At 54.1% G+C, this 13,561-nt stretch overlaps 1 protein-coding gene across 1 annotated transcript in view; it reads right to left on the reverse strand.

Moving 5' to 3' along the window:
* The window catches only part of COL6A1 (collagen type VI alpha 1 chain), a 61,905-nt gene extending 55,805 nt beyond the window's left edge, over nt 1-6,100 (reverse strand). Inside the window, exons 1-2 of the mRNA XM_075000806.1 lie at nt 5,811-6,100; nt 4,651-4,780 (exon numbers count right to left, since the gene is read on the reverse strand). Coding sequence (XP_074856907.1) covers nt 4,651-4,780; nt 5,811-5,922 — 242 coding nt within the window. The 5' untranslated portion in view covers nt 5,923-6,100. The remainder of the gene's footprint in view (nt 1-4,650; nt 4,781-5,810) is intronic.
* Between the last annotated feature and the right edge of the window lie 7,461 nt (nt 6,101-13,561).

The following is a 13,561-nucleotide window of genomic DNA, read 5'->3' on the forward strand; positions in this document are numbered from 1 at the left end:
AAATGCAGGGGAGCTCTCCTCACTCGGGCTGGCCAAGCACAGCCCACCGCAGAGCCCGCCAGACAGGGACCCTGCCCCCCAGCAGAACTGAGATCTCCCGAGGACATGGCCAAAGGCTGGGATGATGGCAATCGGAGCCGGGAGGACCAGGGTCTCGCCGCGCAGGTCTGCTGCCCAGGGTGCACTGCAGCAGGGCAGCCGCCTGGGCGCACACAGCCTGCTGGAGCCGGAAGGGTGTGTAGGAGAGGAGAGATGAACACCACAGCCCCGTTCCTTCGATATGCCCCACCCCCAGCCAAGCTCCGTCACCGGCCGGCCAGCCTCCTCCTCTCAGCACCTGCCGTCACTCCTGCCTGCTGCTCAACCATCCTCCGCCCAGCACAAGGCCTTGATACCCGCGACTGGTGCAACTGCAGGCACCGCCTGCTTCTGTCCGTGAGCCTTCTTCCCAGCTCCGCCAAAGCCACGCTTAACGGCAGGCAAACAACCCCACGTGGCCACGGACGCCCGACTCGCCAACACACCTGCCCTGGCTGCAGACAGGGGCCATGAGCTGCGCTGGCCGGGTTCGCTCTCTTCGCCAGCACGCTAGGCCACAGGGGTAGGGGCAGGTAAGCCTTCGCCAGAGCACAGTCTGGATAAAGAGCTTCCCTGCCAAAGAAGCCAGATGGTCCCCAAGAGCCGCCCTGATCCCCATTGCTGCCAGCATGGGGCAGCCCCACACCAGACCGAGAGCACAGGCAAGTCCCAGATGGCTTTAATGGAGCCACTTCAGCACAGGAGTGAGCTCCCCACACCTGCCCACCCACCCAGCATCTGGCTGCACCCAACCCCTGCAGTGCTGTCACTATGGGGTCTGGGGCTCCAGCCTGGCCCAGCCGCAGCCATTCGCTTTGCTCCCTTGCCATGGGATCAGTAACAGAGAGGGAGCCAGGCTAGTCCATATACTGTCAAAACAAAAGAGCAGCCCAGTAGCACTTTAAAGACTAGCAAAATAATTTACTAGATGATGAGCTTTCGTGGGACAGAGCCACTTCTTCAGCCCACAGCCAGACCAGAACAGACTCAATATTTAAGGCACAGAGATCCAAAACTAGTAATCAAGGTGGACAAATCAGAAAAAAAAATTATCAAGGTGAGCAAATCAGAGAGTTGGGGCGGGGGGAGTCAAGAATTAGATTAAGCCAAGTATGCAAACGAGCCCCTATAGTGACCCAGCAAATTCGCATCCTGGTTCAAACCATGTGTTAATGTGTCGAATCGGAATATAAGAGAGAGTTCAGCAGCCTCTCTCTCCAAAGCAGTGTGAACATTCCTTATCTGTAAAACACAAACTCTTAAGTCATTAACAGAATGGCCCACTCCATTAAAGTGCCGGCTGACCGGTTTGTGGATCAGGAGTGTTTTTATGTCTGTTTTGTGCCCATTAACTCTTTGTCTAAGAGAGTTTGAAGTCTGTCCAATGTACAAAGCATCTGGGCATTGTTGGCACATGACACAAACCCATGGGAGTGTGTCAGTCCTGCAGCTTGCACAGCATGGCACTGCTCTCTGCGCCCCTCGAGTGTGGAACCCCTCCCCAATGGGCACAGGAGTGAGGGGCTGCCCAAGGGCACACCCAGGCCTCTTACGCCTCCAGGGGACACCCAGTACCACCTTGGGAATAGAGCCAGAGCTGACAGAGAGAGCCCTGCAGGGCTAACGGCTCCACGGGCAGCGATGGAGTTACCAGTGGGGGACAGGCTCCCTGGCACAGGCCCAAGCTCACAGAGGCTGCATTTCTCTCCCTTCCTCCCTGCTGCACTGTGCAGGGAGAACCTGCAGGGCACGATGGGGGAGCCCCAGGCACCCTGGGAGCTGTAATCCCTTGGCCAGCTCCCTGACTACAGAGCTGGCCCCAGAGCAAGAAAGGGACTATAACTCCCAGCACAACCATGGGCACTAGCCACAGGACAGGCAGGGGGGAGCTGTGAGCTGCGCTGTGGAAGGGGCTGGGGCTACGAACAGGGACACGTGCATGGGGAGCAGGAGGCATTGGCCCAGATCTCACCCCAGAAGCCTCTCCCAGGCTGGTGGTCTCGGCTGGCTGCCCCCCAGGAAGGAATGGGGTGCACTCGGCAGACAGTGCGCCTCTGTCTGAAGCCTGGCGAGGGAGGAGTGGTTGATATGGTAAGTAAGGGGCGTGGGGGCTCTGTCAGGGGCCTGAGCAGCTGTGGGTACCGTTCCGGGCCCAGGCGGATTTGACTCAGTGTCCACAGCCAAGGAAGCAGAAATGGGCTTTTCCTTTCCAGATGTACCCAGTACTCAGAAAGGGGATTCAGCACCTGTCTTTCAGCCTGACCAGGAGGGCTCCAGGTGAACCTGAGCGCCTGTTGCATCATTTCTCAAACCTGCCCCACTGTAATTTGGTGCAGGGCAAAGCTGAGGAACCAGGGTTGGCATCTTCCCCACGCTACCTGGGCAGGGAGTTGCTGTGTTCAGCTGCCACTGCCAGTTCTTTTTTAAGTTTTCTTCTTTGAAAAAGCAGACAGCAGCGCTGTACTGGCGCTTTCTCCACAGAAACGAAGAGTGGAGCAAAAGACCTACAAAGGCCCCACAACTTTTCTTCCTTCTGCAGGACAGTCATAAAAATACACATGTGCACAAACCCGTACGTAGCTCACAGGGCTGGAAGGGACCTCGAGAGGGATCCAGACAGCCTCCAGTGACACCAACTGGAAAGGTCCCTCCCTCCCGGGGGCTGGGAGAGGGAGCTGGCGGCTGCTGGCAGCGGAGCATTACTGAGGTGAGGCCAGGACGCAGCCAGTGACTGGTGGAATGGGGGTCCTGGGGACATAGCTACAGAACGTCTGAGTGAGGAAGGAGATAAATCCGGGGGGTGTTTTCCCTCATCACTGACATTTCTGGTAAACCCCCCTGGGTGCACAGTGCAGTGACGTACAACTGGATGGGGAGCTGTGGGTGGGGGTTTAAATTCTGGCTTGACAAGGTCCTGGCTGGGATGACTGAGCGGGGTTCATCCTGCTTTAGGCAGGGGCTGGACTAGAGGACCTTCTGAGGTCCCTTCCATCCCTCAGGAGCTGTGATTCTCGGAGTACATACCACCATGCAGAGGCGTATGGTCAAAACGAAATGCCCCGAGACTCAGTCTGGGATAGCCACTAGCACCGCCGCACCAGGCCCACACTCGGAAGGACAACGACTATGTGGGGGCTGCATGTATGGGCAGGGGGCCCACCAAATGCTAACCAGCCCTGCTGACGGGGGCGGGGGGGCTGCTGCACACCCAGACAACAGCCTTGAGGGGTTAACCCAGTGGGGAGCCTCTCGCTGTGTCTTAGTGGGGCCCTTCGCCTGGGGTGCCTTTCCAGGCGCCAGAGGGGAGACGCTCCCAGCTCCAGGAGGCAGAGGCCTGTGGTCAGGCAGAGGCATTACACCAGAGACGCAGAACGGGAGGCTGCAGGCTCAGCTCTGCATCTGACCCCAGCCACTGAGCGGCTCTGCCTCTCGCGCCCTCCGCCCACCACGCCAGGCGTGGGCAATCCCTTCTGCGTGGCAGCCACTCCACGCACTGTGACAAGAGGCCACAGGCTGCGCGTTTCAGCGTGGCTCTGGGGGGCAGTTTGGGTGCGGGAGGGAGCTGCAGGCAGGTGCAGGACGGGACACAGGCTCTGGGGGGGCAGTTTGGGTTCAGGAGGGGCTCTGCCCGGGGGCTGCGGTGCAGAAGGGGGTGCAGGCTTTGGCCTGGCTGGGAGGCGGTTGCCACAGGCAGCTCTCATCTGGCAGCACAGCACAGCACAGCACAGCGCTCAGGTCGCCTGCTTGCCATGGTGGCCCCTTGCCGCTCAGAGCTCCTGGCTGCTGCTGGCAAATATGGCTCTGCGCAGCCCTTGGGGCAGGGAGTTAGATGGCGGATCTCTGGGCAGTGCCTGCACCAGCAAGCACCACCCCTGCAGCTCTCATTGGCCGGCTTCCTGGCCTGGCTCTCAGACACGCCCCCCGGCAGGGTGTGCGATCACAGGACACTGCACTTACCCAGTGGAAGGGCTGCAGGGCACAAGCCACTGCCTGTGAAAGCTGCGTGGGGGATAGCTGAGGGCCCTGTTTTAGATCTGAGAACAGGCCTGAGTTACTCCAGGCACTCGGCTTAAGCCCTGGGCCTTGAAAATGATTCTGGAGGGTCCTTCTGCCCGGGAAACACGACAGCCACCTTCCCACCCCTGCCACAGACCCCTGAGCCAGTGCGAAACAACCCGCGGGGCAGCCAACCCCTCCGGCAGTGAGCACAGCTGAAGGAACACTGCCACCTGCAGATGGGCCCAGGGCAGCGCAGAGAGCGCCCTGGCACACGGGGGAACCCCGACTTCGCGGGGGTCCCAGAACGGGAGCACTCCCTCCCCGGTGTACTCTGCCTTGCTGCAGACACGTTCTCCTTCTTTGTCACAAAACCATGCCCCTCACATTCCTCTTACGCACACACTGCTCACCAGCGGGCAGCCTTCTTGCGAAACAAATACAAAGTCCCAAGCAGAGCCCCAGCCTTCCTGGTGTGCCTTTTTCTACTCTGGTGAATCTACTACGTGGCGGTGCCCATTGTGAAGTCAACTCAAACAACGAGTGCAGAATACTAAAAGCTTCCAATACATTTACCTGTCTGTTAGCTTGTCAATGAAGCGGTTGGTAAATTCTTTCACCTGTGACACTAAGGCTCCAAAAGGCTTCACCCTTAAAGCAACACTTTCTGATGTATCCAGAACGAAAAACAGATCTACAGGGCAATCTGTGCAAAAACAGAGACAGCATGTTTTAAACATGGTGCGCCTGCATCTTCCAGTCGTGCTACAAGATATTCCAGAGTGCATGGATCTTCCATGCATAAGGAGGAAGCATGTGTATTGAAAAGAGAGAGCTAATACCTTTTCTAGAGTACATCTGCAGCATCTTTCTCTATTGCAGTGTGACATTTTTATACAAAGTTGATGCTTACAGCTTGCACATAATAATTCACTGTGTCAGAATGACAAACATACCACACATACATATTTGCATGGCATTTGTGCTAGGTTTGACTGAAACTGAACATATATGTATTAGAGTAAAGCCAATGAAAACACAGCTCCAAAAAAAAAAAAAAGCCCCAGACCCTTTTCTTTATGTTTATTGTTGTAATTTTAAAAATCAGAGGCTGTTTTCCTAGGCTTCTCAGCTCTATAGCTATTTAGAGATGAGTGAGATGAGTTAATTCATCCCAATAAAATATCAGACAGATACTTTTAAAAAATAATATCCAGATATAGTGTTAACTTTTATCTTGTAGATATTTTGTATTTAAGGAACAATAAAGATCTTATAACAAACAGTTTTTTTCAACAGGAACACAAGGGATTGTTTCAAACGAAGGAAAATCTAGAAAATGTTTGTACAGATTTTGATAAAATTCTAATCAATTGTTTTGAAGTATACCAGAATACAATCCTCTGTGAGAGTTTTTTTGTATCCTCTTTCTTTGTTAAATACAAAGAAAAAATGAACACATATGATGTGGGACAGAGCTGAACATTGCTTCAGTGGAGTGGAGAAGGGGTGAGTGAGGATTTCCAATATGCCCTTAAGGAATAACTAATCAAGAGACATTTAAAACACATCTTGTTTTAAACGTTCAGGCAAGCCTAAAGCTACAACAGTACAAACGACCTGAGACTTCTGCTCCCCAGGCGCGCAAGGCTGAAAGCAGATCTTTCTTTTAACTTTATAGGAAACGATTAACACAGGAAAGGAAAAGAAAGTGCACCACTGAGTGACAGACTCACCTGAGTGAAAGACTTCGACTCTGCTGCCTAGTTCTGTCTGCTGAGCCAGCGCCCCTCTCCAGAGGAAACAGACTTGAAGTAGGAAAGTGAACAAAAAGTTTGCTAACTTCATCTTGCTAGTCTGAAGTTTACCATTGAATACTCAGGGAAAGGAAGGGAGGCAGAAACTGAAGGAGACAGAGGACAAGTATTGCGGCAAGGAATTTTTATCTGAGTTGGGAATTTTTTCTAATTTTCTACTCTGTCCCTGAGTTTCTTGTGGAAGGAGGCTCAGGAGAGGGAGTTAAGAGGCGGAGGAGATGTGTGTAGCTGGTTCCCAGCTCCAGTAGTGGGAGGGATCTCAGAATGCCAATTTCTGTGGAGCCTCAGCGTAACCAGTGAGTTGCTGAAACACACATGCTTGTCTTGGGGCCATTTCTTCTTTTCCACTATTGTCACACCTGCAAACATCTTGATCTGCATCAAAACGTCATTTAGTTCTATTTCAAATGTATTTGGCATCCTCCCCACACCCCGGCATGCCTTGTATTTACGTTGGCCAACGGTTAGCGGAAGAGCCACACTGCTCCCATTCTAAACGGAAGAATGGGAATGTCACAAGTCTAAAAGAACTCTCGGCATCATTTCTGAGCTGATGGCTATAACCTCACATTTGGCCAGTTCTGGCAGCACTGCTCAAAGTGGAGCTAGAATGTGGGGGAGCTTTGTCAGTGCAGGGACTGTATGACTGGGCCTTCAGCATGTTTTCTTATTGGCTCCTCTGTGGCCTTGTTTTGCTGATTGCTATGTGGCCAGCACAGCCATAGTTACAAAGCAGGTGAGAGAAGCCCATCCATAAAATGGAGACACAAATGCTGTCCACTGCAGTCTAGACACACCCTGTCCTGTCCTATCAGCAGGGAGGAGAGAGATTCCTCATGCACTCTGTGATTTGCCTCCTCCATGAGGGGAAGGACATGGGATACAAATTATGAGTGGGATGGAGGAAGGAAAACATGGCTTCCCTGAAGTGTCAGATAAGAGTTTAATCACAACAGTCAGGTGGTTAAAATATATTTCAGAGCTTCAAACTTGGGAGCCTGAAGACAGGCCCTGAAATCCCACATGTAGACACTAAAATGGTCTGATTTCCCCAGGTACTTAGCACTGCTCCTCACCCGCACATCAGTGACACTTGGAGTTCACGTCTCTTTGCTGAGTCAGACCACTTTTAGTGCTGGTGATTGCAAAAGGCATTAGGCATTTCAAGGCACGCCTCCAAGACGTGATGGCTTTGGTCACAAACAGAAGTGCCTGTGTACTAGGGTGAGATGCTGAGCACCGCAAGTGGTGACCGTAAGCCCTGTCTTGGAAGAGCCCTGTGTATAGCCAGGCTCTCACGTGGCCACTGCAGGGAGATGTCCCAGCAGGACTGAGGTCCCCAAATGTTCCCTGCACAACAAGGCTCAGGCTGGCAGAGTCCCATGCAATGTGAAAGTGAGGTGTGAATGGGCGGGCAGGGAGCTGTCTAACTCCAGCCAAGCTCTCTTGCTGAGGCAGAGCAGTAACCGTGGCTCATGGTTCTGCATGCCCTGTGCCAGCCTCACTGCTGAACAAGAGGGCCCTGAAGAAAATAAGTATTTGTAGGGTCGTGGGCCGAGCTCATGAGGTGGCTGAGAACTTACAAAGAGCAATAAAAGGTCAGGTCTCATCATAGCAAAGGTGCCCCAAATTTCCATGACAGGCCACATGGCGCTTAACCCATCTGTAACTCTTCTGCCGGGGGGGCAGTTCTCAACATTACCAACAGAGCTGGCTCAAGGCCTCATCTGGGGAATAGGAAACACTAAGCACCACCCCAGGAGATCTCTAAGGGACCATAGTTCCCTGCTCACATGCCCTGGGGCTATGTACAACAAAAGAAAGTGTTTATTACAAGGGAGACCGGACACAATCATTCTGGAAAACGTCACAACAATAACACAAAGGTGTACACACCACAAACATGCCTGTGCCCCACAAGACCCTGGACAGGGCCTCCTGCCTCAGTTTCTCACTTGGCAGTGTGAAAGTCTGACAGATGAATGTCCCTTTAACACCCTCCCGCTCCTTTTCCCATCACTGCACCCATGGGGCAGTTGGCTGTCCATGGTCAGCAAAGCCCCAGTCATGTGACTCCAGCCCCCAGCGGAGGATGGGTTGGGGGAGTACAGAGGAAACACCTCTGCTGCTTACCGCTGCCCGCCCGTGGTGCTGGTGTTTGTCTCTGCTTGCTGCCTGCTAATGCTGCCGCCTCCAGCTGGGCAGCCGTGTGCTGAGGTGCCACCACTTCTCCCAGTTCTTAGTGACCTCAGCAGCTGCTGGGGAGCTCCCTGCCACGGCTCCTCCTGCATACCCCTTCGCTGCACCACTTTCCCCACCCCAGGGCTAAAGTGCAGCCCACGAGCCCTGCTCCTGGGTTACTGCAGGACTCGTGAGGATGGAGCAGAAGCCAGGAGCCTCCACTGACTCTGATCACAGTCTAAATATTGAAAGACCAGGATTAATGTCATCTAGGACTCTGTAAGGACCGCACACCACCACACAGAGGCACCTGTCTCCCCCACCCCCTCCTTTCCCTGGGGCTTACCTGCCCCGGTCAGTGAAGGAGGCACCATTGAGAGCATCCCCCTTCAGCCAGGGCATGGTATGCAGCGCTCCACTGCCCTTTGGTCATACAGCAAAGAGAATAACAGCCCAACACGCCACACCCAAGATGAAAGCAAATGTTAAGCCTAACAGCTCAAAGCCACCACTTTGGCCATGCAGGTCCCCGGCTCAATGCCGGTGGAAGGCCAGCTGGGCATGTCTATGCAAATAAGGTCTGCTCCTGAGGTCTTCTCCCACGGTTCATCACCAGATGGCAGGGGAGAGTCCTCTCTGCCCTTGGCTTACATGTTCACCAACGACCTGGAAGAGGAAGCTGTGAGGTGGTGAAATCTGCAGATGACTCAAAAGTGTTTGGGTTATTCAAGACCAGAGGTAACAAAGCAAGGGGCCGGGCAGCACCCTGGCAGATGCAGTTGAGTGCATTGCAAAGGATACAAGGAACTACCGTCGCATCAGTCTTCAGGGCAGAGGATGTGAGGGAGGTTCCCACACCTGAGCCAGTCTTTGTAGGTGATAAATCTGAGGAATTGTCTCAGACTGAGCTGCCAGTAGAGGAGGTTTTGGAACAAACTAATCAACTAAACAGTAATAAGTCACCAAGACCAGACAAGATTCTCCCAGGATTTCTGTTCACATGTGAACTTGCAGAACTACGTACTGCGGCCTGTAACCTATCATTTCAATCACCTTCTGCACCACATAACTGGAGGACAGCTAATCTGATGCCAATTTTTTAAAAGGGCTTCAAAGGTGATCCAGGCAACTACAGGCTGGCAAGCCCGGCCTCAGTACCGGGTAAACTGGTTGAAACTACAGTGAGGAACGGAACTCTCAGAAAAAAACCATATTGCCTCTGTCTGAATCCCTGCTATGTCCACACCTTGACTACTGCGTGCAGCTGCAGTTCTTCCATCTCAGAACAGATCTGTACCGTTTTTTACCAGCAACTGCAGGCAATCTTAGTGAAACCGCGGCGAGAGGTCGGCGTGAGTCTGGGTGAGCGTAATGCCCAGGGAGCAAAGTGTAATGACAGCGGCACACACAAACTCGGGAAGTTTGGCATTGGGCTGTACAAGAGTGGGCAGAGGCTTCAGGCATCGGTGGCTGCCGGTGACCTGGTTTGCACTGAGCTGTTTGTCCATCCCCCGCGGGTGCATTGGCAGAGCTGTACATGCCAGACGGTGGTGCTAGAACAGTTATCGTCCATGGCCTCATTTACACGCATTGGCCATCAACGGTCACAGGCCTACCGGAGCACATGCCGCTGAACTTGGCATCAGCCTCTGTTGACAGCTTTGAAAGCAGCCAGTGAAGGGGCAAACAAGCAAGAGCTCCTCTTACAGCCAAGCTGCCAGGCAACTTGCCGCTCCGGCTTTGGGCTGCTGGAGCACCAGAGACTGTGCTCTTGCTCCCTTGACCCTCTGATGAGGAATGCATTGTTTCCAGTCATCAGTGCAGAGCACTGCCCGCTCAGTGCTGGGGCCTGTGCCCTTCAGACGCCACCCACAGACCAGTGCGGGGACACTCCCTGCTGTGGAGCTAAGGAGACACCAAGGCTACGGTTTGAATCTTCAGAGGCACGCTTGTTGAGCGCCAATGCAAAGCCGAATGCTGTTGCCTTCTGCCTGTCCACAAGCCCTTGTGTAAGAACAGCAAGGGACCTTGGCAGCTGAGTCCAGAGCAGCCACAGTCTCAGTCCAGCTTTGCAATGTTGTCAGCCTCCAGTAACGACTTGGGATGCCAGCAGCCGCCAAATCAGGTACACCAATGTGAAGATACACTTCAAAACATTTCCAAATTGTGTGTTCCCTGCAGCTCCCCTTCCATGTGAGGCAGGAGGAAGCCCCTTCTGACAGCCAAGAAGGGATCCAGCTCAGAGCCCACAAGCTGATGCCTGGGAAGGCACCGGGGCCTCTGAGAGCATGGTGGTACTGTGGCTGTGTCAGGCCCTCCAGACCCCTCGTCACACTAGTACCACCTCTAATGATGGGAAAAGGGAGTTATTCTGCCTCTCATTGAGCGACTCCAGAGGTATCACTATTGCTGGTCCCAGGGAAATCTTCCCTTCTGTGCTGGTGTGTCAGATCACGGATGCACTTTGTGGCAATGGCTGGGATACCTGATATGGCTCCAGACCTCGTCTGTCCCCTGTCGACCGAGTCCTCATCTGGACACAGCTTTTGAGACAGTGGCTGCACTTAATGAGCCATGCACAGCAGCTCGTACAGACTTCTGCCAGGCCTTGGAGGCAGTGCATCGGACAAGTCGTGGGGTCCGATGAGGACACCTTGGCATGCCTGGGAAGATTGAGGGAGTCATGGATAGAGCGCTGTAACAGGACAGAGAACTGGGTTTGAGTCACGGCCTGGCTCCCTCACTGCCTGGGACTTCAGAAGGCCATGCTCTGTCACTGTCCTTGTTCAGGCCTGGCCCCGAGGGGCGGGTGGAGACACTGGAGGAGGCAGCTCTCGGGGCACTAAGCCGATGGCCAGGCTGCCTGGGATCTTAACTTTGCCAGTGATGTTTGTTGGTGGACCCAGCTTGGCGACTCACGGCAGCTGATGGCCATTCCCAAGTCAGCAGTGTGCATTGCTCTGGCTATTAACCCCAATAAAACAAAGTCCCTGGCTGTTACCCTCAAACAGCACCCCCCAACCCTGATTGCACCCAGTTCAGTGTCAACCTCTCCGGCAGGACATGAAGTGGGGGGTCCAATGTTCGGGCAGCTGCACAGTAGATGCTATAGGACACGGCTCCATATCAAGTGGCAGGAAAAAGTCAGAAACAAGGAGATTTGAAGGTGATCCCTCCCAGCAACACCAGTTCTGTTTTGGTAGCTTTTGTGGTATGGACGTATTGCAGGAATGGAAGAACAACCCCAGATTCCAAAGAATGTGTCTCGATGAATGCTGCCACCTGGCCAGCACTCACATGGGTGTCAAAACCCTCAGCAGCTTGACGAGATTAGTCAGCTTATGTCCATTGCTGGCATAGGCTCAGCCCATCCAACACACCTGGCCAGGCATGGATTGGTGGCACTTAACTCACGAAGAGACCTTGCCCTGGTAGGATTTTCCATCATAATGAAGACAGACTTTGCTACCACTGTTAACCTTTAGACCAGGTATTAGAGTTGGTTCTATCAAAGCTGAAATAACAGCAACTGGCATACGTGATGGAATTCCAGAATCGTTAGATGAAAAGTGCAGGTTTTGCTGGGTAAAACACTGTGCTATCCTACGCGTTTGGTTAATTCCCTTCTCAGAAACAAATCGTACAATGCAGACCACGTGCCTTTGCTGGCAAACCTGCGTAAAGTTTGATAAAATGGGCTCACATAACACCACCATGGAGCAGTAGGCTCTTAATTGTGGGAAGAGCCTTCTCCCAAGGTTGCGTTCTTACAGTTAGAGTGTAAGTAGTCCTTCTCCTCTGACCTCCTGGATATCACAAGCGAGAGACTGTCGCCTGGAAGCCCTTACTTCCTTCGCTTCCAACAGCAGCCGGACCCCGCACAAGTGGTCTCGTGCAGAGTGGCTTTGCCAGTTGAAAAGACTGAACTGGCTTAATTCCACGTCTGAAATGAGGTGGCCCCGCTGGACCTCTGATCTCGTTCAGCGTGGGAGAAACGTTACAGGTGCTGCCATTGTACTCAAATAGTCCCACCCCTCTAGTCTGCCTTTGATCTGAGGCAATGTCCTCACTGGGGCTAACTAAAAAACGCCCCTGCTGTGGCTTTTGGAAGGAGCTGAGTGGCTGTGCTCCTCCGGGCAGTGTCTGCGAAGACAAAGACCCACTTGATAGCCCTGTGGAAGGAGGGGACCACTGACCAGATAACACTGGCGCAGGAAGTTGACACTGCCCCATCAGTCAAAACTGTATTTTTACTGTAGTGGCTGAGTGCTGGTCAGAATCATGCTCCCTAACCTTGAAGAGGCAGGAAAGAAAATAAGCTAAAGTGAGAGTCAGTCTCTAACAATCAGCAACAACACTGAGTTCCCTCAAGAGACATTAGCCCCGTGTTCAAATTCTGGGGAAAGTGGAGCTGGCAAAGAGCAGGCCAGCAAAGGAAAGCCAAGCGAGAGACTGGGAGACACTCGGGTTATTGGCAGTTTCCTTCACAGGACGGGGGTCCTGTTGGGGAGCTAGCTTCTCCCCGCAGAGGGCGCAGCGGCTGCCAGCCATCTGAGGCAGCCCTGTCCCAGGCGCCCTTGGTAGCCAAACAAGGCTCCTTCCCGTGGCTGAAGGGGAATCATGTGTGGCACCACGCAGGGAGCTTAGTAGCCAGTGGGCTCTGCACGGCAGCAGGTGGGCTGGGTGGCAGGGAAGCCTGGGGGTGCCAGGGAGCGGAGAGTCACACAAGGGCACGATGCTCCGAGACAGGACTCCTGTCTGCTCCAGGTCCATCCGCCTGAAGCCCACTGCGGAGGGAATTCCCTGTGGCTGGAGGCTCACGGTGGCAGGCAAAGGGGGAGCACAGCCGCTCCAGGGAGAGGCGCTGTGCTCACATGCACTGGGGCGTGTGCTCTCTGCGGAGCCTGTGAGTGAAGGAAAATTACTCTCCCTTCCCTGACACCACACTGGCTCAGAGCAAGGGAGCAGTGACGAGCCAACCCCTGGCTATTCCAGGAGTGATTTGTTGTCAGGAAGAACAGCCTGAGGGCCCTGTGTCCATCCTCGCTGCCTCCCCTCCGGCGGTACACTGCAAAGCCAAGCGGCCTTTGGCCGCATTGTGACGTCCCACCGGGGGAAGCAGCCAAGGACTTCCTGGTAATGGTATGGCCTGTGCCGTACAGCTGTGCCCATATATGGCCACTGCCGCACATCTGTAAGTGATCACAGGCTCAAGCCCTGCTGTGCGCTGCAAACCAGCCCTGCCCAGGAGCAGGGCAACAGCGCCATCATGGCTGTGCAGCAGAGAGCTGCAGCCGGCTCTCCCTGCCTGCAATCTCGCAGGGGCTTTGCTGCCGGGCCCCGCTCCGTCCGGAAGCGCCGCTCTCTGGAGAACTGGAGCTGCACCTCGGCTCTCCGGGGTTTCGCTGTTCCCAGGGCCAGAGGCTGCGCTTTTCCTCCGCACACCACGGCATGGCTGTGCGACACGGCAGGCCTGAGTGCCTACAAAT

The sequence above is a fragment of the Carettochelys insculpta genome, chromosome 8 (genome assembly GCF_033958435.1).
Source record: "Carettochelys insculpta isolate YL-2023 chromosome 8, ASM3395843v1, whole genome shotgun sequence".
NCBI lineage: Eukaryota > Metazoa > Chordata > Testudines > Carettochelyidae > Carettochelys > Carettochelys insculpta.